A 25,662-nucleotide genomic window follows, 5' to 3' on the forward strand; every position below is an offset into this window, starting at 1 on the left:
GGCAGAAGTCAACATTACTTGTTCCTGCTGCTAGCAGCTCCATCTAGAAAATGGCCACATGAGCTCTAGTGGTAATCTCTCGGTACTACTGCTAGAACATAAGAATTGCCATACTGGGACACACTGAAGGTCCATCAAGCTCAAAATCCTGTTTCTAACAGCAGCCAACCCAGGTCACAAGTACCTAGTAAGATCCCAAGAAGTAAAACAGGTGTTATGCTATTTATCCTCCAAATAAGCAGCGGATTTCCCCAAGCCATCCCAATAATAGCCTATAGACTAAGGAAATTATCCAAACCTTTTATAAACCCTGTTAAACTAACTGATTTCACCACATTATCCAACAATGAATTCCAGACTCTACACTTTGTTTGAAGAAATATTTTCTCCAGTTTATTTTAAATCTACTACCTAGTAGTTCATCGCATGCCCACTAGTCCTAGTATTTATGGAAAGAGTAAACAAGCAATTCACTCTATTCAGTATTTTATAAACCTCTATCATATCACCCCTGAGCCATCTCTTCTCCAAGTTGAAGAGCACTAGCCGCTTTATCCGTTCCTCATAGGGAAATCATCCCATCCCTTTTATCATTTTTGTTGCCCTTCTCTGTACCTTTTCTAATTCCGCTGTATCTTTTTTGAGATATGGTGACCAGAATTGCACATAGTATTTGAGATGCAACCCCATACCATAGAGCGATACAAGAGCATTATAACATTTTCATCTTTATTTTCCATTCTTTTTCTGATAATTCCTAACATTCTATTTGCTTTCTTAGCCACCGCTACACATTGAGCTAAGGGTTGCAACATATCCTCAACCATGACTCCTTCGGTATCACATACTGTGGCTATAGTTCAGGTTAATCTTTCCCACATACAGCATTTTGCACTTGCTCACATTAAACGTCATCTGCCATTTTGATACCCAGTCTCACAAGGTCCTCCTGCAATTTTTCACAATCCTCTTGTGATTTAACAACTTTGAACAACTTTTTATCATCAGCAAATTTAATTATCTCACTAGTTATTCCTATCTCATAGAAACATAGAAAATAACGGCAGAAAAGGGCCGCGGCCCATCAAGTCTGCCCATTCTAATGACCCACCCCCCTAACTTCTTCCACTAAGAGATCCCACATGCCTATCCCATTTTTTCTTAAAATCTGGCACGCTACTGGCCTCAATTACCTGCAGTGGAAGATCATTCCAATGATCAACCACCCTTTCGATAAAGAAATACTTCCTGGTGTCGCCAGAAATTTCCAGCCCCTGATTTTCTGCGGGATGCCCTCTTGTGGCCGTGGGTCCTTTAAGAAAAAAGATATCATCTTCCACCTCGATACAGACCGTGATAATGTTTACGAAAATGTTAAATAGGATCGGGCCCTGCGGCACTCTACTGATCACCTCCAATGTTTCGGAGAGGGTACCCTCTGAAGTCTACCTCTTAGCCAGTCTTTGACCCATGCAGTTAATGTTTTACCTAATCCCATCTAACTCATCTTGCTCAATAACCTGCGGTGTGGGACGCTATCAAAAGCTTTACTGAAGTCCAAGTACACGACATCCAGGGACTCCCCCATATCCAGCTTTCTTGTTACTCAGTCAAAGAAGCTGATTAGATTGGATTGGCAGGACCTTCCCTTTGTAAATCCATCTTGATGGGGATCACGTAGATTCTCCTCGTTCAGGATCCTATCTAATTTATGTTTAATTAGTGTTTCCATAAGTTTACTCACTATTGATGTGAGACTCACCGGACTGTAATTCGCAGCCTCCGTCCTGCATCCCTTTTTGTGGAGTGAAATGACGTTAGCTGTTTTCCAGTCCAACGGGACTCTTCCTGTACTTAGGGAAAGATTGAAGAGCATGGATAACGGTTACGCCAGGACATCACTCAGCTCTCTAAGCACCCTGGGGTGTAGATTGTCTGGTCCCAAGGCTTTGTTCACTTTGAGTCTAGATAGTTCGCAGTAGATGCTGCTGGGTGTAAACTCGAAATTCCAAAACGGGTCTTCCGAGCTTTCCCTTGTCTGCAACTGTGGACCGGACCCCAGCGCCTCGCAGGTAAAGACTGAACAGAAGTATTCATTGATAAATATGTTAAAAAGCAGCAGTCCCAGCACAGACCCCTGGGGAACTCCTCTATTTACACCACAATTTACTCTCTCAATCTTCTTATTGTCTTTGATCACTGAGCAGTTTTATCACTGAGGAGTTTGCAATGTAGGTGAAAGCGGTAACTCCTTTAACTTTAAAATCCTCAGCAGATAAATTCAAACTGTCCGGAACACCATCGTATAGGAGGAAAAAACCTCAGATCCCCGTTTGCTGCCAGTCTTAAACTATAGCAGCAAACTTGAAAGGGAAATCTTCATCGGTAAAAAACCTTCAACCTCCTATCAATATTTCTTATCAGTTAAACCCTTTCTTATATATACCTATAAATGCTCATGAATATGTCTTAGCTTTTTGCTTAAATTCTGAAACACTTAGGGCCAGATTCTGTAAAGGGCGCCTAACTTTAGGCGTTCACAATGTGGACGTCCACCGACTTAGGCGTCGAAATAAAGTGGATAATAAGCCCAATTAACGACACTAACAAGCAATAATTGGAATTTAGATGTCCAAAGGCTGTGCACGATTCACAAATAGGTATCCACAATTTTGTGAATGCCCATTGGAAAAAGCTGCGCCTAATGAGATAGGTGTGGGTGTGGCATGGGCATGGCTTTGATATAGACATCCATTTACAGAATCACATGCCGCTCAGTAGCCTAACGCATCTACCTAACGCTTAAAATATAGGTGTTGCAAAAGAAGAGCTACTTATGAGTATGAGTTGGGTGCTAGGTAGGCGCGAGTTATGTGGATGTGATTTAGACGTCACTTAGGCGTCCGCATATAGGTTTTCATGTATGCAGAGACCCGTATGGTATCTTTAAACGAATTTAGAATACTTGGATGAAGTGATTTACCCAAGTAATTGATCCTTTCAAGGAAGGCTCCTGAGGCAGGCCATATCGGCCGAAACACGTTCGTGTTGAGCCACCACACATACTTTTACATTTTATGAATAAACTGCACACCAACATTACTACGTATCTCCACTGGGGCTTGCTCATGTCTACTTGGATTGTGGAGATCTTTCTCCTGGTTTGTTTAACCTCATCAGAATTGAATACCATTTCTGGCACCGGTATCTCCCCCATATCTTCCTCAGTGAAGATTGAAGCAAATAATTCATTTAATCTCTCCACTATGGCCTTGTCTTCCCTGAGAGCCCCTTTTACCCCTCGGTCATCTAGTGGTCCAACTGATTCTCTTCTCGGCTTCCATATAAACATAAATAGCCAAAGAGAATAAAGAGGAGTGTGTGGCGCAGTGGTTGGATCTACAGCCTAAGCACCCTGGGGTTGTGAGTTCAAACCCCGCGCTGCTCCTTGTGACCCTGGGCAAGTCACTCAGTCCTCCATAGCCCCAGGTACGTTAGATAGATTGGGAGCCCACCGGGGCAGATAGGGAAAATGCTTGAGTACCTGATTGTAAAAACCGCTTAGATAATCTTGATAAGCGGTATATCAAATCTTAATAAACTTGAAAGGTTGTTGTTGTTTTTTTTTAAGCATATATTGCATATACTGTAAAGCACATTGCTAATATCACCACATAGGCTTCACAAATGTTAGTTCAAAAAGTGATGCCATCAGATTTGTATGCAATGTGGAGGCTCATTTTCAAAGCACATAAACTTACAAAGTTCCTTATGTTGCTATGGAACTTTATTAGTCTAGGGGCTTTGAAATTGAGCCCCATAATGTGCTGAAATATTTTATTCCCGTTGACTGTATCATCAGTTTGTGAACCCCTCAGGTAGGCATTTAGATGAAACGTGACCACATCTTGGATGTAGTTTCAGCTAGAACTGAATAAAGTGTTTGTTGAGGAATCCCTGTAGTTGGGTCTTCTCTCGGTTCTGTCCAATCCTTTACACCTTGTTGTACAACATGTATACTTAGAGCTGCATTCCTGGCAGGCATGTTTTAGAAAGGGGAGAAAAATAACATGTAGCTTTTAGTTTCAAAGCTATTCACGGTATTTATTTTCAAAGCTACGCACGGTATATAATTGCAAAAAAAAGCAAGTTGTACTTACATGCTTTTTCTTTGGAAACTGGGGCAAGGAACATGGGTAAAGAGTATCCACAGACTTTGTCTGAAAATTCATACTTTGAAAATGGCCTCTTAGATCGGTAACTTAGCTAATAATTGTTATACTATGCAGATTAATTATAAACAGTTGTGAAACTGTATAAACATTAAAAAAAAAGTTCTGTCATATTTAATTCTATGTTTTCAATTGTATGTTGCACTCCTGTTACAGAAATAGAAGACTCCAGTGGCGGCTGTGGCTCAGGGCAAAAGCAGATTGGATCACAGTGCGTCTGTATGTCTCCAGAAGAGGACTGTGGGTAAGATGTGTTTCCTTTCCGTAACCTAGCTTTTACATTAACCCCCCTCTTTTATTAAGGCACGCTAACTGATTAGCGCGCGCTAATCGAATTAGTGGAAGCTAAATGCTAACGCGTCCATAGACTAACATGCACGAGTTAGCATTTATCGCACGCTAATCGGTTAGCACACCTTAGTAAAAGAGGGCCTAAGCATAGTACAAAATTTTCTGTCCTTGGAAGACTTATAATCTAATTCTAAGGGGTCCTTTTACTAAGGCACGCTAGCTGTTTAGTGCACGCTAAAACAGCTAGCGTGCCTTAGTAAAAGGACCCCTAAGTTTGTTCCAAAGGCAATGGAGGGTTTAATGACCTGGCCAAGATCACAAGAGGCAGCAGTGGCATTTGAAAACTGGCACTTCTGGTTCTCAGCCCAGATCTCTAACCATTAGACTATTTTTTCACTAGAAAATATATAGAGAGGAAAAGATCAGACAGATGATCAAAAAATATACAAAAGCACTGCTGTCTTCTGCTATTCAGGGGGATATTTCGAATAACAAAGCCCTACATAAAACTGAAGTGGAGAAAAAAGCCCTCATTAGCGCCCAACAGGGCTGTAACCAGTGCAAGCAAATACCGTGGTCATTTAACAGTCATTGGTCAGAAAAAAACTCCACTTATTATAGGTAATATTCAAGTTCACTCCAAAAAGCAGGTTTGCAGAGAAGTAAATTTAATCCAAAGAGACCAACAGGACACAGTCGCACATGATCTGGCAACAGAAGGAAAATAATAAAGGCCACTTAATCTCACGTTAACCAGTCCAAGGATGTGTCCTATAGCAGATTCAGGTCCCAAATGTAGAAATCAAATCCCGATGGCAGTATCCCGTTTCGCCGGACGCATCGACAGCGGAAAATAGAAGGAACAATACTCCGCATAGGCTGTACTGCAAAAAAAATGGCCATTTATGGACCACGCTTCTAAGCTCTATGAGTGAATCCTCCTTACCCATATATAGGACAAAACTAAAGACTTTTCTATTTAAGGATGCCTTCACTCCTTAAGAATTATCTATTTCTAAGTAGTGCAGTACTTCACCCTCCCCCTTACTGTGTAAACCCGTTTGACTTTTTCTTTTATTTGAATATTGTATTTATCTCCTCCCCCCTCCCCTTTTGTGTCTCTATTTTAATTAGTTCTATTGATTATATTTCCTAATATGATTTTTTTTTTCTATTCCCCTAGACGTAATGATAGGCGGGATATCAAATAATTAATATAGCTGAAACTTGAAACCTCTTGTACTATATACCCTGCATTCCACTAAGGACTAGAACTAAAACAGCTCCTCCTGCTGTGGATTCCTTGACCAGTTGCTCCGAGAAGAAGTCATTTATTATGTCAAGGAATTTTACCTCCCTGCCACTCCTTGATGTAGCATTCATCCTATCAATATTGGGATGTTGAGATGTCTAAATATTAGACCAGAGGTGGGGAATGAGGGCTGCAATTCAGTCGGGTTTTCAGGATTTCCCTAATAAATATACATGAGATCTATTTGCATACACTGCCTCCATTCACCTATATAATCCACAAAAATACCATATTCTTACTAAAAGAAGATTTACTTTTGCTTCTTTGTTCTCCTTTTACAGTCATTACTCAGAAGATATATGTGTGTTTGATGCAATTTCTCAAACCTACTTTACAAGTTCCAGCTGTGAATACTTAAGTAAAAAATGCCAAAAGGATGAGCAGTTCTACTTCCTGCAGTCTGGTCCCTGCCAGGACATTAGCCTTAACTGGGCCATCGACAGAGCAAATCTTTCTGCATGGAGCATAAAGAAAGAGCCCTGTGGATATGATATCTGCCTTGACTGGGAAAAATGTTCAGGTATGTGTTCTAGAGGTATCATACTATAATGGAAGAAGTGACTGGTTTGTTTACTCTGGGGTTGACATTCAAAGAAAAAAGGATTTAGATTGTGAGTGGCTATCTGCTGATATTCAGTGGCACTTAATTTAGGGTTACCAGATATCTGGGAAACCCCAGACATGGCCTCTTTTTAGAAAACTGTCTGGGTGCCCGGAAAGTTTTTTTAAAAGGAGGGATTCTGTCTGGGTTTTGCTGGCTCTCCCGACTCCTCCGCCTACCTCCTCTATAGCCACTGAACTGAATCTTCAGGTAAACTGGCAGCAGCAACGAGGGAAGCCTGCTGGTGCCAACCTGACCCAAAAGCTGCTTCTCTGCAGCAACTTCCTGTTCCCGCTTAGGCGGGACTTGCAGAGAGGAGACTTCTGGGGCAGGCCGGCAGTAGCAGTTTTCCTTGTTGCCGCAGCCAGCCTGCCCAAAGATTTAATGCAGCAGCTGGGGAAGAGGTAAGTGGGGGATTTGGGAGCTGGAGAGAGAGGTCTGCAGATCTTGCTGGGGAATGGGGTTTGAATTGGTGCAGGTTCTGGTGTCGGGGTATGGTTGGGTGAAGAAGGAGAGATGCTGGAATGGGGAGAGGGAGAGTTGCAGTACCATAGGAAGGGGCAGGGGAGAGAAGAAAGAGATTGGTCCTGGGTGGCATACAGGAAAAAGGGTAAAGAAGGAAGAGAAGCTGGGTGGGGTGGACTATGGGGACAGGGATAGAAGAATGGCCTTGGAGGCAGGGGAAGAAAATTTAGGGATGGAGCTTGCACTGAAAGGGTGATGAGATTCAGTGGAAGATAGATGATGGCCATAAGGGTACAGATGATGGGAAGGAAGACTAATGAAATGGATGAAAGGTAGGGGTGGGGTGGGTCAGGGGTTGGACTGGAACTGGTGTGAGGCAGGGGCAGGGCATGGTGGAGGTAAGGTATGAGTGGGGTCAAGGGTGGGATATGGGTGGTCAGAGGAGGGGGTGCTTTGAGGAGGGAATTCAGTGTGGCAAAGAGATGGCAGGGATTGGAAGAAAGGGAGCTAGTTAACTGGATGTAGTAGTTTTTCTTGGCCAGTGTGAGAGCAGAATTAAAGGATGTCAGCATAAATTTTAAAGTGAAGGAAGTAAGAATGTGTGCGAGATTTAAGCCAAAGACGCTTGGCAGAGTGGGTACAGGAATGTAAGTATCAGATACTGGGAGTTAGCTGAGGCTGAGGTTTGGCACACCTGACAGCGGGGAACAGGGTGAGTACGGGTGTCTAGTGAAGAGGAAAGAAGAGAGTTGTACAACAGGACAGCCTCATCGACAGACTTGGATAACATAGTGGAGGTGAGGAGAAATAAAACAGTAGTGGAGAATGTGGAAGGATCGAAGGCATGACAATTTTGAAACCTGTTGGTGATGTCTGGGCATGGCTGGGGGGAGGGTGCGTAATTGTGAAGGTTATAAGATGATGATCAAAGATAGGGAGCAGTGAGATGGAGAAGTTAGAAAGGAAGTAGTTGGAGAAGAAGACAAAATCAAGGCAGTGGTCATACAGGTGAGTAGGGGTAGTGGAGCATAGGTGGAGGTCAAATGAGGAGGTTAAGGCAAGAAACTTAGATGCATAAATGTTGAAGGGATCATCCCCAAGAATGAGGGAAGGAGAAGATGAATCAAGGAAGATGGAAAGTCAGGAGTCAAACTTGATGAGAAAGGAGGAAGGGGAGGTGTCCAGAGAGGTAGAGGAGTGAATAGGCGGATGGAGTGGACTTCAAATGAAGAAGGGTGATGCGATTAGGGTAGGGGAAGAGGATGAAATCTGCAAGAAGGTGCCAAAAGAAGCCCAACACCTCCACCTCGGTCAGTAGGGTGTGGTGTATTAAAGAAGTGGTAGCCCCCATGGGAGAGGGCAGCAGCTGCAGTGGAGTTCTCAGAGCAAATCCACATTTTTGAGCAAACAAGTAGAGGGAATGGAAGATGAAGAGGTTGTGAATGTAAGATAGTTTGTTGGAGGCAGAGTGAACATTCCATAGGATGCATGAGAAAGGGAGAAAGGAGAACAGAAGGGGAGGAATAGGAATAAGGTTGGGGCGGTTGCACATGTGGTGAAACATATGGTGTGGAGGGTCAGCGTTGGGATTGACATCCCATGAGGGAAGCAGAAGAAAGAGCAGGAGAGTGCATTGAAGCAAAGGGGAATAGTGATGGCAATGACAAAGGCAGGTGGTGCTCAAAGAGAAAATAAATGGATGAATGGAAGGGAGAGAATGCTTGAGCTTTAGAGCTGAGAATAAGGTAGATGACAAGATATCTGGTGAGGGGATAGGAAAAGGAGAATGATACTGAGGACGATTGAGGTGGCGTGGAAGGGGATAGGGTATAACATTGAGGAGAGTGAGTTTGAAGTGAATTGGAGCCATAACAAGAGGAAAAGAAAAGGAAACAGAAACACACAAAAAGTATGGTAATGAGAAAAGGGGGGCACACGATGGAGTGCACTAAGGAGCATATGCTCCTTTTTCTCACTAACTCGTCGAGTGATGTGTCGCATGCCACTGGCCAAGTTTGAAAAGGGGCTCCGCCCAGAGAAAATAACTTATTGATCTCCCAAGTTATCCAGTTACATATCTGGATTCTGACATCATCAGTCTGCAAGGATAACTCCTCCATGTCTGATTGTGTTTGGAAAGATACTCAGGTAAAAATAGTAAAAGAACACAGAAATGTAAGATAGGCAAATGGTCTGCAATGTAGGATAAAGCAGGACAGAGAGCAGACAAATGGACATAATATCTGCCCTATATTGGGCAGCAGTGACATAGTATAGCCATACACTGCTTGGGAGAAGGCAATGGCAAACCATTTCTGTACTCTGCTGTGAAGCATCACAGGATGGATTCCTCACTGTGTGTGTTGCCATGCATTGGTGGTCGACTCAGTGGCATAATCCATCAATCCATCATGCCTGATGTGGAGACTGCACCTTCAAAAAATATATAAACAGGATGGAGTCGGCCCTGAGGAAGGCTACTAAAATGGTTGTTGGCCTTCGTCATAAGGCGTATGTGGACAGACTTAAAGATCTGCTGCTAATATTTGGGTTTTTGCCAGGTACTTGTGACTTGGATTGGCCTCCGTGAAGACGGGATACTGGGCTAGATGGGCCATTGGTCTGACCCAGCAAGGCTATTCTTATGTTCTTATGATCTCAATATGTATATTTTGGAGGAGAGGGGAGATAGAAATGTTTTAATACCTACGTGGCATAAATAAGCATAAGACAAATCTCTTTCATTTGAAAGGAAACTCCAGAATGAAAGGGCTTAGGATGACGTTAAGAGGTGAGAGGCTATGGGGGGTAATAATAATTTTAAAAAGGTCTAAAAAGTGTCCTAAATGGCTACTTGGACGATCAAAAAGCCTGATCGTCCAAGTACCCATAACCAAAGCTGGTTTTTAGATGTATCTAAAACCAGCTTAGGCCTTTCCCCTGCCACTAAACGCACAGAGAGAAAAGAGGTGTGTTTAGAGGAGGGGAAAGGGCGGACAGTGGGCGGGAGGTGGGCCGACCTACACCTAGGCGTACAACAGGTGTAACCAAAACATTTACAGGTTGCCTAGTCGGCACTTAGACCTTTTTGACTTAGACGTAGTCAAACCACGTCTAAGTGCCGTAAAAGGGGCCGCTGAGCTGATGGCCGCTGGCGCCATCAGTTCAGCGGCCCGGCAACCTACCCACCGCAACCATCGCGGCAGGAGAGATGCCTCATCTCCCCTACCGCGATGCCATCACTCCTCTACCCGAACTGCCGCAACCTGCTTGGGCTTGGGCTCCCTCCTGGCCCGAACGAGTAGCGGCGGGGGGGTTGCGGGGGCCAGGAGGGTTTGGGCTCCCTCCTGGCCCATTCAAGTAGCAGCGAGGGGGGGGGGGTCGCCGGGGCCAAGAGAGCTTGGGCTCTCTCCTGGCCCGATGTTAATCGGCGGGGCAAGAGGGCTTGGGCTCCCTCTTGCCCCGATATGTTGGGGGTGCCGCGGTTGGCCGGGGCAAGAGGGCTTGAGCTCCCTCTTGCCCTGATGTTGTCGGGGGGGAGGGTCGCAGTTCAACATGGCAGTAGGGCTTGGGCACCCTCCTGCCTGGATCATTGTGTGTGTGTGTGGGGGGGGGGGTTTCTGTAACCGGTGTTGTTTTTGACAGACACCGGTTACAGAATCTAGCTTTTAGGCGAAGGACTGGCTCCTCCTTCGCCTAAAAGCCCTTCTGTTGGACGTTTGTGGCCTAGGCGTGTTTTTGTTTCATTATGGCTGAAAAGTGTAGACGTGGTGTGGGGGTACTTTTAGATGTAGTGGTGATTGGACGTTTAGGCAGAGGAAGGCTATAATCAAAACAAGGACGTTTGGTTTGGTTATGGACACTTTCCCTGCTTCTGCGTTGAACGTTTAAGGACTTAGGCCAAAAGGGGACTTAGATGATTTTTTTTTATTATGCCCCTCCACAGGCCTACGTTTAGGCACTGTTTGTAGAATTTCCCCCTAAGCGTATAGTCCTCGATGAAGACTGGTCCGATTTTGTTGGTTGAGCAGTGAACTTTTCTGTGGCCCCTCATAGATCACCTTATTGCTACCAATATTCAGCTGGTAGAAATGCAATTGAATATCCAGTGAAAACTGAGCAGACAAAATTTGTTTTGTGACAACCTACTTGTCCACTCATATTTAGCCGGCTAGCACTTAATAGAGCGCGATACTCTTTCATTGCATTGCTTGTTACAGCTCCCCTTTTGTTCTTGTTGTTTGGTCCACACACGAATTTTGTGCAGGCGGTTATTTAATAGGGAGGAGATTTTTAAAGGAAAAAAATTTGGATAAATTTAAGAGCAAACTTAAAAGCTTTCTTTTTAAAGACGCATTTAATAATTAAAGGACTGACTAGGCGTTTCATTTTATTTTCACAACTTCTTTGAAACTCTTTGTTCTCTCCCTTCCTTATTGTTTTCAGCCATAAGCGTCTTTTCTTCTATTAACCAAATTGTATTTGTTTCCCCATCCTTTCCTCACGTTTTATTATGTTAGTAAAGTTAGTCTTCAATATGTTTTGTAAGGTTCAGTTTTTTGTTAGTTTTGTAGTCCCCCCCCCCAATTTTGTAATTTTATTGATTTGTTCATCGCTTAGAATTTTGAATAAGCGATTAATCAAATTTTATAATAAACTTGAAACTTGTAAACTTGATGTTACCCGCATATATCTGTGTGCGCCCAGATTAAAATTGAATGAGACTGTAAGGGCTCGTTTACTGAAGCTTAGTGCACACTAAGGCCCTGATTCTATAAATGGGGCTGAGGAACGCAGCGCATAGCGCCTGTCAATCTTCAGTTAGACGCCGTTTACAGAATCCTGCCTAGTGAAGCCTAAATTGGACTTAGGCACCCCCCTATTTATGACAGGGTTTTCTCAGCCTGAATACCAGCGCCTAAGTTAGGCACGTAAAAGCATAATATGCCCAAGATCCACCCATGATCTACCTCTAACCATGTCCACTTTCTGGTAGGCACCTTGGACCAGATGCCTACCTGAAATTCGTAGGCACCTACCAAGTTAGGCGCCTACCAGCAAATTAATTTGAATTAAATATTGCTCATTAATGGTGCCTATTAAGCTAATAAAAAAATTAAATTAAGCACCTAGATTGGCTAGGTGCATCAATCCAGGCACCTAACTTCAGTTGTCGTTTATAGAATCCGGGTCTAAATGCTGTATATCCTGTTTTATACCTATGGGCCGTGTGGCACTTAGCACACTCGAATGTGTGTTAGTACATGCTAAGCTTTAGTAAAAGGGCCTTTAATAAGCTAGGAGCTATATCAAATGACAGTTTGTTCATGAGATCCTGGTGAAATCTACAGTGTGAAGTGAAATGATTTTTTTTAAATTCTTTATTGATTTTTAAAACTAAAAAATGCGCAATAAATAATTCAAATATTTGCACATTACATAATAAGAGCAACAAAACTTACAAATACTATTGCATAATGAAATTTCCCCCACTCTCCCAGCTAATAAACAAATATAATAAAACCTTCATGAAATTATTCATAAAATCCTTGAATCAATTCCAATTCTATTCCCTTCCCTTATCCCCCCCCTTGATTATAAAATTAAATTAATTATTCCTCTTTACAAAATTTAGCCAATGGCTTCCAAACATCCATAAAATTCTTTAAAGCGTCCCTGTTGTATGGCCATGCAACGTTCCATTTAATAAGTATAACACAGGGATTCCCACCAGAATGTGTAGTTCAACCTTTCCCAGTTTTTCCAATTTCTTAAAATAAGCTGCATGGCAACCCCAGTCATTACAAAAAGTAGCTTGTTATTTCTCACAGATAATTGACTTTTAGCTCTCATAAGTATACCAAATAAAATAGTATCATAATATAAAGCCACTGGATTCTCTAATAAATTATTTACTTGGTCCCAAATAGACCTCCAAAACTGCAGTATCAAGGGACAATAGTAAAGTAAATGATCTAACGTCCTAGCTTCAAGATGACAATGCCAGCATCTATTAGACTTAGAACTATCTAATTTATTCAAACGAACAGGGGTCCAGAAAGCTCTATGTATTAAGAAAAACCAAGTTTGCCTAATAGATGCTGACACCATACATCTCATCCTCCAAATCCAAATTTGTGGCCATCGAGACGCAGTAATCTAATGCTTAATCTCAATGCTCCAAATGTCACGAAGACCAGTTTTTGGTTTCTTATTTAAAAATCCAGATATTAATTTATACCACTGAGCGGCCTTGTGCCCCAGAAAGTCCATCTGAAAACATAATATCGGCAAGCTATATTGATTAAGGAAAAACGGAAAGCCTACTACTCCAAAATGATAGGCACGGAAACCATAGACACAAAAAAGCTATTCAATCTAGTAAAGAATCTCATCAACACCAAACCTCACCTAGCTACACAAGGAAACCACCCACCGACAGCTATCCAACTAGCAAACCATTTCAAAAATAAGATCACCAAGATCAGAACTTCATTCAACAATACTCACACCCACCTCGACAAGATAACAACAAACCCTTCAACAGGAGAAGCCATCACCGCAGACAGAAGCTGAACAGTCTTCCCCGTATTACATTGGTCGGATATGAATCGACTCTACAAAAAATACAGCCAAGCTTCTTGCGACCTAAATAACTGCCCCACCTACCTGTTATCAAACTCCTCCACCACATTCAGAGCCAACCTCATGCTATGGAATCAAACCACATTAACAGAAGGTCAATTCCCTCAAGACCTTGGAGAGATCATAATCACCCCAATCATGAAAGACCACAAAAGGCCCAATAGATAACCCCTCCAACTACAGACCAATCGCTTTAATATCAATATATGTTAAAATAATAGAAGGTCTAGTTGCACAATACCTCACCAACTACCTGGAAGACTATAACTTCACCCCTCACAATCAGGATTTCGAACCAACCACAGCACAGAAACACTACTTGGAACACTACTAGACACAGCTTGACAGCAAATTAGCAAAGGCAAAAAGATGATGCTAATCCAACTTGACCTCTCCGCAGCATTTGACCTGGTCGACCACTCCATACTGCTACAGATACTTGATGCCATTGGGATCTCAGGCAAGGTCTACAATTGGTTCCAAGGATTCCTCAAATCAAGAACCTACAGGATAAAGTCCAATAATATCAAATCAGAACCATGGTCCAACCCATGCGGAGTTCCACAAGGATCACCTCTATCACCTACGCTCTTAAACCTCTTTATTTCCTCCCTTGGAGCCACTTTAGATAACTTAAATGTTACATCCTTCAGCTACGCAGACGACATCACCATACTCCTCCCCTTCATAGAAACATAGAAACATAGAAGTAGATGGCAGATAAGGGCCACGGCCCATCAAGTCTGCCCACTCTAATGACCCTCCCATCAGAGTCCACCACTACAGCAAAACTGGAAATAACCCTAGATGCAGTGGAAAAATGGATGGTAGACCACAAACTGAAACTAAACTCAGATAAAACAAAATTCCTTCTGCTCGAAAAGGCCAAAACTCCCACCATTACAGAACTGAAAATTAAAAACACCAAATATCCAATACAGCCCGAACTCAAACTCCTAGGAGTAACGATAGACAGATGCTGCACAATGCAGTCCCAAATCAATAAAACATTCCAGAAAGCTTTTTTAATTATGAGAAATCTACGTAAAATAAGAAAATTCTTCAACCCAGCACAATTCAGGCTAATTGTCCAATCCCTAGTCTTAGGTCTACTGGACTATTGCAATTCCCTCTATTTACCTTGTCCTGCCAACATGATAAAACAACTTCAGACTATACAAAACACTGCTCTCAGACTGATCTACTCCCTGAGAAAATATGATCATATTACAACTGCCTTCCTAGACTCTCACTGGCTACCTATGCAAGCACGAATTCAATTCAAATTCTACTGTCTATTATTCAAAGCATTAAATGGCTCCGCTCCCCCCTATCTAAACAACTGCCTAAACCAGATCCTCACCTCAAGACAAAGAAGAACTCCAAACCCTTTTGCCTTCCCTCCACTCAAGGACACTCAGCGCAAAAAGATGTTTGATAACCTTCTGGCGACGCAAGCAGCAAATCTTAACCACTCCATTTCCAACCTGTTGACGGCAACTGGCGACTTCAAAACTTTTCAAAAAGAAATCAAAACCCTACTTTTCAAAAAATTTATCCAGATATCTTAACCCAACCCTTCTCCCTCCTCCTAGATAAATTCTCCCACAAAACCTCCACTTAAATAATCTCCTCCTCCCCAAAACACCAACCAAGTATTCAGATCCCTGAAATGTAACGTAATCTTATTTGTACTCTAACTGTAATCTATTTGTTATATCTCACAGTAACGTATAGTCAATTTAATATCCAATTTGCAAGTTCTTCCGGAATTAATCCAGGTACCTCTCCTCCCTTGTAACCCAAAAAAAAAACAAAAAACACCAAAACCTCCTTTGCGGCTTTCTCCTCCCTCTGCCGCGTCACTGATGACATCATCAGTGATGCGCAGAGGGAGGAGAAAGCCGACGCTACTGGAGGGAGGTTTGCTGCTTTCGCTGGGAGGGTCGGAAAGGTTCACTTGGGGGGGGAGAGATAGGAGGGTCAGCGGGGGTTCGGCTGGGAGGGGGGAGAAGCGGTCTGCCTCGGTGCTCCAAGGCCTGGCGCCATTACCTTTTTCAGTAATGGCGCCGATGCTGCTTTCGCTGGGAGGGTAGGAGCGCGATAGGGACCGGGCCAGCTGTGCACCCTCCCTAAGGTGGCACCCGGGGCGGACCTCCCCCCCTCGCCCCCCCCCCTTGGTACGCTACTGATGTAATGTAATTTGTAAGATTTTACCATCCAGGGAACCCCTCCCGAATGGCCTGCTTCAACTGCAACCATCTGTAACTTTGTGATTTATTAAGACCAAATCTGTGTTGCAATCGTGAAAATTCAAGCAGCTTACCATCTGATATCACATCATCCAAAGTGCGTATACTTGTCTTCATTCAATACTTCCAGATGACCTTAAATTCGCCAATTAGAGTTTAGCCAGAGGGACTGACAAGTGGATTTAAGTATTGGAATAGGTGTCAAATTATTTATATATTTCAATATCTGCCATGTATCTCGTAAAATTCTATTGTCCTTATATAATCTTGGAAACTTGATACTCAGCACATGACTTAATCTCAGTGGAAACATGAGCTGCCATTCCAATCTTAACCAATCTGGAAGATTTTCCATGAGCTCAGGCAGGACCCAATACATACCCTGACGCCTGATGATAGGCCTGATGATACCTATAAAAATTGGGAAAATTTACCCCATCCGCCTCAATTGGCTTTTGTAAAGATATTAAAGCAATTCTCACAGCTTTCCCCAGCCAAATAAATTTAGTGAGAACACTATTTAACTTTTTGTAAAAGGACCCCTGGAAAAACACTGGTAACATACCCATTTGGTAGTAAACCACAGTAAACTCTCCCCAACCAAGACAGATGTAAGGGGTTCCATTGTTCACAAATTTCCATGACCTTTAGCAATAAAGATTTTTCATTTACTTTCATAGTGCCTGCCACCCCCTCCCCCCCCCCCCCCCGCTGACCCATCTCCCCCTCCCATCTGAACCGCGAGACAGGAATACCTTATAACAGCATTGGCAGCAATCTACACAGGCTGCTTCAGGGCCTTCTATCTCACAAGCATTCCTCTGCCGTGTTGCTGATGACATCATCAGTGATGCAGCAGAGGAACGCCTAGGAGATAGAAGGCCGTGAAGCAGCCTGTGTAGATTGCTGCCGATGCTGTTATAAGATATTCCTGTCTTGCGGTTCGGATGGGAGGGGGAGATGGGTCAGGGGGGGGGTGCACGGCGGTGGTGGGGGGAATTGCTGCTGCTGCTGACGACTAGGGCTTATTTTGGGGGGTAGGGCTTATATTAAGACCTACCCCGAAAATCATGCTAGGGCTTCTTTTCGGGGAAACAAGGTAGTAAGTGCACAGATACCAGTGGACCTCTCTGTTCCAGCCCCGATTTTCAAAAGGACGCTTTATTTATATGAGACTGTCCTCTCCAGAGACACAGAAACATACACAAGTGCATGCACTCTAGCTCTGTTTTCTAGTATTGTCATGTTGCTCATATGCTCCTTCATAGGGTACCGGACATGTCCTCTTTTTAGAGAACTGTCTGGGTTCCTGGATGGACTTTTAAAAACCCAGTAGTTTGTCTGGGTTTTGGACAGCCCTGATTAGCTCCGGCCATATCTGGAGGGCCTCTGAGCATGTGCGGATGATATCACATACATCCGCGCATGCTCCAGGACCTCCAGAGGCAGCTGGAGCTCGTCAGGGAAGAGAAGAGGCTGTCTGGGGGCAGAACGGGTTTGTGCTGGAGGCGGAACTGGCTGGGGCTAGGGCAGATTAGGGTGGGGCTGGAGGTATAACGGGGTGGGTCATGTGTCCTGGGTTTTGCGGAAGAAAATATGGTAATCCTACCTGGAGGGTTTTCCAAAACCCAGCAGTTTTCCCGAATTTTAGAAGTCCCCAGCTCAGGGCCACGTCTGGAGGCCCTCTGTGTATGCACAGACATCAACACGACAACATCATACCTGCGTGCATGTATGTTACATCATCGCATTGACGTCCGCACATGCTCAGAGAGGCTCCAGATCTCAGGAAAGGAGGAGGAGGTTTGGCGGGGGCAGGGCTGGGGGCCCTACTCCTTCGGGCAGTGCCCCGAACAGGTCTGCCCACCATCATGTAAATTCTGGCATTTGGTGCCAGTTCTTTTCTTAAGCTGACAGAAAATCCTTCACATTTCCCCTCATTCTTCAGTCCTAATCCTTTCCAACAACCCCCACCCCGAGACCACTCACTAGTTTCCACTGATTCTGTGCAAAGACCTTGTGCAGACATCTGCTTCCCTCACAGCCCTTGCAGCCCTGCAACTCCTTCACATGTAACTAGAGCAGCCTTTCCATTGGCTGGAATGGAATGGAAGGGGGTGGGGCACGGAGAGCTGTAGCGGGCTAACCTCTGAAAAATATCCACACAGCCATCCTTCTGGCTTTGAGACACGTAATGAACAACATTTTAGAATCCTGAAATTTCCAGATAGTTGGCAATCCTAGCCTCCTGAATCCTGAGCACATCTGCCTAAACCTTTGGGCCTGAGGCATGTGCCTAGTTTGTCTATGTCTCAATCCAGCTCTGCATTTATTAGGACGGTATTAAACAAGGATTTACTATGCAATATTGAAACTAGCTTCATTATGCCTGCTGATTAATGTATTCTAATTTGAATTTTTTAGCTCAAATTTTATAGAGCTTGTGACCAAAAGGCAACTCAGTTGGGAAACAATGTGCAAGGATTAATTACCAATTATTACATTTGTAATGGATATTACTCAGAAACTCTGTTCTTGCTAACTAATTAACTGACTCTGTGCTTCTCATAAAAGGAAAGGCAAACAAATGCAATCTGAAAACCAGTAGGGATATTCATTCATTCATTCAACACAACTTGGGAAGTAAGAATTTCATTTCTTATGTCTTTTTGTATCATTTTTTACCCTGAAACTACAGCAGACATGTCAAACTCTGGTCCACAGGACCAAATCTAGCCCATGGTGTACTAGAATTTGGCCCGCCAGACAAATTAAAATTTCCAATAAAGCTGGCCCGCCGGGAGTCCGTCATGTTTTACTAAGCTGTGCGACACTGTGCTCCCGCCGCTCTTCACGTTCGACATTCGGGTCCGGCTGCACTCTCCCAGCTGACCCTCCCAGCGGCCTGCACTCTTTCTGGTCCTCCCGGCTGTCGTCGACATTTGGGTCCATCTGGTCCTCCTTGCTGCCTGCACCCTGGGTCCTACGGAACAAGCAGCAGCACAAACACGCTAATGCCGACAACGACACCATAGCTTCTTGTGGATCTGGCACAGAAGTGTCAAATCGGGTAAGAGGGAGATCACTAAAATCAGTGGTGGGGGGATGCAAGGAGGCAGAGAGGTGAAGTATGGGGTATGGAGGGGTGAGCAAGGAGGGAGAGGGAGGGAAGAGAGAGATCCACTGAGGGGACTGAGGATGAGAGGGGGAAACTGGATGCACAGAGCGAGGGAATGAGTGGCCTTCACCCTGCTCCTCCTGGCTCCTTAACTACATATAATATACTGCTTTTCTGTGGCTACAATCAAAAGGGAAGTGTATACCATCTTTATGTGGCTTTGGCATTCACGAGCGTATTCCTCTGCCTTCGCCGTCGCCGCTCACGGTCGTCTGCACCCTCCCGGCTATTTTAGGCTTCTGTTTATAATTTTGGCCCATCACAGAGTTGGTGTGGGTTTGGAGAGGTTGTAACCCTATACTTCTACTAAGACTAAGGGGTCCTTTTATTAAGATGCACATTTAGCGTGTGCTAAATCGGTTAGCGTACCTTAATAAAATGACCCCTAATTATCTTAATAAAAAATTTGGCTCGCAATTTAGCCTATGTTTTAGATTTCATCCCCTTATTTAATTGAGTTTGACAACCCTGAACTACAGGGAAATAAACTGGAAATAGGAAGGTGGGGGGAGGTGCTGTTGTCAATATAGTGCTCTATTCATGATACTGACCCAAAATGGGCTTTGGGACTTTTGCCATGCAGCAGCACCTAGTGCTGCTATGTAAAAAAAAAATAATAATAATAAAAAAAAGTGGGGGTAGGCATTTATAAGATAGCCCTTTTATGTAGGTTACTATTAAGAAGAATTGTTTTGCCACAATTTCACTCTGTCAAAAATGACAAAGACTAGGGGACACTCGATGAAGTTACACAGAGAAATACTTTTAAAACCAATAGGAGGAAATATTTTTTCACTCAGAGAATAGTTAAGCTTTGGAATGCATTGCCAGTGGTTCTAATAAGAGCGGATAGCGTAGCTGGTTTTAAGAAAGGTTTGGACAAGTTCCTGGAGGAAAAGTCCATAGTCTTTTATTAAGACATGGGGGAAGCCACTGCTTGCCCTGGATCGGTAGCATGGAATGTTGCTACTCCTTGAGTATTGGCCAGGTGCTAGGGACCTGGTTTGGCCACCGTGAGAACGGGCTACTGGGCTTGATGGACCATTGGTCTGACCCAGTAAGGCTATTCTTATGTTCTTAACTTTTATAACCCAAACAAAATTAATAAGAAGAAAGAAATCCAATAAATAACATGGGAAACTGAACAAATGAAAATTTTTGTTTTGCACACCATGAAGATCTAGCCTAAGTCAAAATGAAAAGGGTCTTCATTAGCCAGAAGCTTCTTGCAAATATTACAAATTCACAGAACACTCTGGCTCAGTATAACGGCTCCAATAAGATCACATTTCAGCATGGTGCTCTGCTTCAAGGAGAGTAAAGTAAATTCAAATATACACCTATGCCATGGCATACAAAATCACGACAATTAAAAAGCACACTCAGTTCTTAGAAATACTGTCACAGGCTGCTTTGCCACTGTCTCTAATTTTTCAATAGCAAATCGTGAGGCCTACAAAATCAACAAATTATCTATCTAGTAGATACCTGCAGAGTGGAGGGTTATTGTAATGTTGTTCAGTTAGGTAAAGTAGGCTGGAAGGCTCACAATACAAAATAAAAGAGTTGTGGTGGGAATTGGGTGTCATTGTTTAAAGTCCATGGTACTGACCACTAGGCTGCTCCTCTGATCAGAATGCTAAGAATGATCAAGAAGGCGATCACCTGGAGTACTGCGTCCAGCCCTGGTCGCCATACATGAAGAAGGACACGGTACTACTCGAAAGGGTCCATAGAAGAACGACTAAAATGGTTAAGGGGCTGGAGGAGTTGCCGTACAGCGAGAGATTAGAGGAACTGGGCCTCTTCTCCCTTTAAAAGAGGAGACTGAGAGGGGACATGATCGAAACATTCAAAATACTGAAGGGAGCACACTTAGTAAAGAAAGACAGACTGTTCACCCTCTCCAAGGTGGAGAGAACGAGAAGTAACTCTCTAAAGTTAAAAGGGGATAGATTCTGTACAAACCTAAGGAAATTTTTCTTCACCCAGAGAGTGGTAGAAAACTGGAACACTCTTCCGGAGTCTGTTATAGGGGAAAACACCCTCCAGGGTTTCAAGATAAAGTTGGACAAGTTCATGCTAAACTGGTGAGACTGGGCTCATTTGGAGCACTGGTCTTGACCTAGGGGCCGCCACGTGAGCGGACTGCTGGGCAGGATGGACCACTGGTCTGACCCAGCAGCGGAAATTCTTATGTTCTTATGTTCTATCTACCGTATTTTCACGTAGATAACGCGCACCCGTGAAAAACGCGCACACGGGTATAGCGCGCGGAAAACACAAATTTATGTACAGAAATTTTTATATACCGTGCACACCCGTATACCGCGCATGCTGCCCGACTCTCCCGTCGCTGCCCGACTCTCCTTTCACCCGCCCCGACTCTCCTCTGGCCACCCCGACTCTCCTTTTGCTCTCCTTCTCCTCTCCCTCTTGAAGTCCTGTCCCCACCCTGAAAGCCTGATGCCCCCCCGACGTCTGATTCCCCCCCCCCCCCCGCAGGACCGCTCGCACCCCCACCACGAAGTACCGCTCGCACCCCCACAGCCTCCCTACCCCCCCCCCCCCATCATGTAGAAGCTCCTACCGGTGTCCTGCTGCTTCCTCTTGGCGGTCCCGCCCTTTCTCTGATGTCAAGCCCTCTTGCCCCGCCGACTCCCTGACTCCCCGACATGATCGGGGCAAAAGGGAGCTCAAGCCCTCTTGCCCCAGCCAACCGCGGCACCCCCGACACAATCAGGGCAAGAGGGAGCTCAAGCCCTCTTGCCCCCCCGACTCCCCTACACGATCGTGGCAAAAGGGAGCCCAAGCCCTCTTGCCTCGCCGACTCCCCAACTCCCCGACAATATCGGGCCAGGAGGGAGCCCAAGTCCTCCTGGCTCTGGCGACCACCCTCCCCCCCCCCCCCCCCCCGCTAGTTGTTCGGGCCAGGAGGGAGCCCAAGGCCTCCTGGCCCTGGCAACACCCCCCCCCCCCGGCTAGTTGTTCGGGCCAGGAGGGAGCCCAAACCCTCCTGGCCACGGCAACCTCCTACTCCCACCCCGCACTACATTACGTGCAGGAGGGATCCCAAGCCCTCCTGCCCTCGATACAAACCTCCCTCCCCCCAATGACCACCCCCCCAAGAACCTCCGACCGCCCCCCCAGCCGACCCGTGACCCCCCCTGGCCGACCCCCACGACACCCCACACCCCCCTTCCCCATACCTTTGTGTAGTTGGCCGGACAGACAGGAGCCAAACCCGCCTGTCCGGCAGGCAGCCAACAACGGAATGAGGCCGGTGGGGCCTAAGGTGCCTGGGCCAATCAGAATAGGCTCGGGAGCCTTAGGTCCCTCCTGGGGGCGGGGCCTGAGGCACATGGGCCCAACCCGACCATGTGTCCAAGGCCACGCCCCCAGGAGGGACCTAAGGCTCCCGAGCCTATTCTGATTGGCCCAGGCGCCTTAGGCCCCACCAGTAGGCGGAGCTTTGGGACGGATGGGCCAATCCGGCCTCATTCCGTCGTTGGCTGCCTGCCGGACAGGCAGGTTTGGCTCCCGTCTGTCCGGCCAACTACACAAAGGTACGGGTAAAGGGGGTGGGGGTGTCATGGGGGTCAGCCAGGGGGGTCGCGGGTCGGCTGGGGGGGGCGGTCGGAGGTTCTTGGGAGGGGGCGGTCATTGGGGGGAGGGGGGTTTGCATCGAGGGCAGGAGGGCCTGGGATCCCTCCTGCCCGTAATGTAGTGCGGGGTGGGGGTAGGGGGTCGCCATGGCTAGGAGGGTTTGGGCTCCCTCCTGGCCCGAACAACTAGTGGGGGGGGGGGTCGCCAGAGCCAGGAGGGCTTGGGCTCCCTCCTGGCCCGATATTGTCGGGGAGTTGGGAGTCGGCGGGGCAAGAGGGCTTGGGCTCCCTTTTGCCCTGATCGTGTCGGGGAGTCGGGGGGGCAAGAGGGCTTGAGCTCCCTTTTGCCCCGATCGTGTCGGGGGTGCCGCGGTTGGCTGGGGCAAGAGGGCTTGAGCTCTCTCTTGCCCCGATCGTATCGGGGAGTTGGGGAGTCAGCGGGGCAAGTGTGCTTGACGTCAGAGAAAGGGCGGGACCGCCGGAAGAAGCAGAGCAGGCGCAGGGCTCACAGAAGGGCCAGGACTGCCAAGAGGAAGCAGCAGGACACCGGTAGGAGCTTCTACATGATGGGGGGGGGGGTCCGGAGGCTGTGGGGGTGCGAGCAGTCCTTCAGGCTGGGGGTGCGGGTGCGGGTGTGTGTGAGCGGTCCTTCGGGGTAGGGGTGCAAGCGGTCCTGCGGGGGGGTGAATCAGACGTCGGGGGGAACTAAGTAAAAAAAATTTTGTACAAACGCGCTCACGCGTATCATGCGCAAGGGTATGCGCGGTTTGTAAAAACCACGTATAACGCGCGCGTTATATGCGAGAAAATACGGTATATGGTCACTTCTCTCATAACGATGCCAGACATTCGTGTGCTTGGGTTTTGTTTGGGAGTGGGTGGGGGTTAGCATTGGCATTAGATTGGATGTGCCAGTTTTGGAAATGATTCTTCTTTTTAGATGTCTTCTGTGCAAAAATGTCCAACTTTGAGCCATTTTCAAAACAGAAACCCAGACATTTTTTCAGTTTGAAAATGGCGCTAAGATGGACTTTTGGGAGGGATGTAATAAGCAAATCATCTGAAATCAGCTTTGGCTGTTTTTCAAAAATGCCCCTCTGTATTATTTTCTTTCTTTTTCGAAGAAATTTTATTGAGCAACACTAAATAACATGGTCATACAGATACAAAAGTAAACAAGAAACTAGTAACTGAGAAGTCTGTCTGAAAACACAGAAACTCCATACTATAATGATTATTAAGGTTTTTCCAATCAGTGTTAAGTGGATTTACTAAAAAGAAATTAAAAACTGGTTTAAGAGATATAAGAAACTAGTAACTGTATCTTTGTAACTTAAATAGCAAAGTTTCCCAAAGAGGCTAGAAAGAAGACATGACATTTCCAAGGTATATAGACACTGGTCAAACCACTGTGGAGAAGGGACCCCAAAGTCCTTTGTGATAGAGACCACTGTAATAGAACATATACTGGACCCCAAAGTCCTTTGTGATAGAGCATATACTGAACCCCAATCATGGTCCATGTTTCAGCCACAGGGGCCTTCTTCAGAGGAGTAAAAGTAGCCCAGTAGATGGCGCGAAATGATACAAAACCAATTAAGCCAAACTGTGGTCGAAACACGGACTATAACAAAGGACTTTGGGGTCCAGTATATGTTTTATTACAGTGGTCTGACCCGTGTCCCTTCCCCATTTTTTTTTGTCTTTATAGTTTGCCCGTGGGGTTGCTTTTTCCCTTTGTATTGTTTGATTCATGATTTGCAAGGTATATTCCATCCTTTCCTCAAAGGTAGCTCCATATATCTTAAAGCACTGCCAGAAAAATGCAAGTGCAGCTCCTTGTAGGTCCTTTCCCTGGGAAAATCTACAATAGGAAATTGTGCTTTTACCTTAGTTAACTGTTACAAAGTCCAAAGTTTAGCATATCTGCAGATACTATTAAAACAGCTCTCTGTGTGTGAATAAAACATAAATTACGTTGGCATAAAAACAGCTTTTGATGTTTTTTAAAATTATTTTTTCATATAAATATGTACAATGCATGCAAAATTTCAGTAAAACTTGGAGACAGAATTTTAAAAGAATGTGTTATTTTGACAGGGACAGGATGTTTCTGTCTGCTGCCGTACCAATGCCCCAAAGATGAAGACCAGCTACACTGTATCAAAAGGGGATTAAGTGGGACAAGGAGCACAGTCAATTTCTGTACCCTAGGAGCAATGAAATGTGCCAAGCTTCGGACTGAAATACTGCACAGTGGCAGGTGTCTGGATTAACTGAAACAGATCACATTCATACTTTAGGCTGTAATATATTGCCACAGTAAATCTGAGATATATTTTTCACAGTGCACAAATCAGAAAAGGAAGAGCGTTTTACCATATGAAAATATTCTTAAAGGAATCTGACAAAATATTTGGATAGAGATGATTCTCTCCACCCCCCCACCCTCCTCCAACCCTGCCCACTACCATCAAAGTATGAATGTTTTAGAAAGGCCTTTCTTCCCTTTTCCTAAGTGTTGTAAGGTAATGCCTTACAGATTATTATTTCATACATATGAAAAATAACAAATGTTATAGAAAGAGATCAGTATTTAGTTCCACTGCATAGGTGTGGGCCTGCAAGCCAATTTTCAGAGGGAACTGTCTCCCTCTCATAGAATATTTTTATGAAAATTATTTACCCTCCTCTTTTACGAATGCATAGCATGGGTTTTAGCGCCAGCAGCGGCGGTAACTGCTCCGACGCTCATAGAATTCCTATGATAGGTGGAGCAGTTACCGCCACTGCCGGTGCTAAAACACGCACTATGGGTTTGTAAAAGAGGGGGTTAGGGCTCCTTTTACTAAGCTGCATTAGGGCATTAATGCACGGAATAGCGTGCGCTGAATTGCCGCGCGTGCTAGACTTTAACGCCAGCATTGAGCTCTAGCCATGTAGCACACGGTAATATCCTGCGTGCACTAAAAACACTAGCGCACCTTAGTAAAAGGAGCCCTTAGTGTCCTATGACGAGAATTTTTTTTATACCACATGCCACAGCTGTAAAGTATTCAGAGGAAAAAAAAAATTGAGATT

At 45.0% G+C, this 25,662-nt stretch overlaps 1 protein-coding gene across 1 annotated transcript in view; it reads left to right on the plus strand.

Annotated features, from left to right (window-relative positions):
• C6 (complement C6) overlaps window positions 1-25,285 on the plus strand; it is a 132,007-nt gene extending 106,722 nt beyond the window's left edge. The window contains exons 16-18 of the mRNA XM_033957775.1: window positions 4,389-4,476; window positions 6,117-6,355; window positions 24,682-25,285. Of these exons, the coding sequence (XP_033813666.1) occupies window positions 4,389-4,476; window positions 6,117-6,355; window positions 24,682-24,857 (503 nt within the window). The 3' untranslated portion in view covers window positions 24,858-25,285. The remainder of the gene's footprint in view (window positions 1-4,388; window positions 4,477-6,116; window positions 6,356-24,681) is intronic.
• Window positions 25,286-25,662: the final 377 nt, after the last annotated feature.

This window comes from Geotrypetes seraphini, chromosome 1 (assembly GCF_902459505.1).
Source record: "Geotrypetes seraphini chromosome 1, aGeoSer1.1, whole genome shotgun sequence".
Taxonomy (NCBI): domain Eukaryota; kingdom Metazoa; phylum Chordata; class Amphibia; order Gymnophiona; family Dermophiidae; genus Geotrypetes; species Geotrypetes seraphini.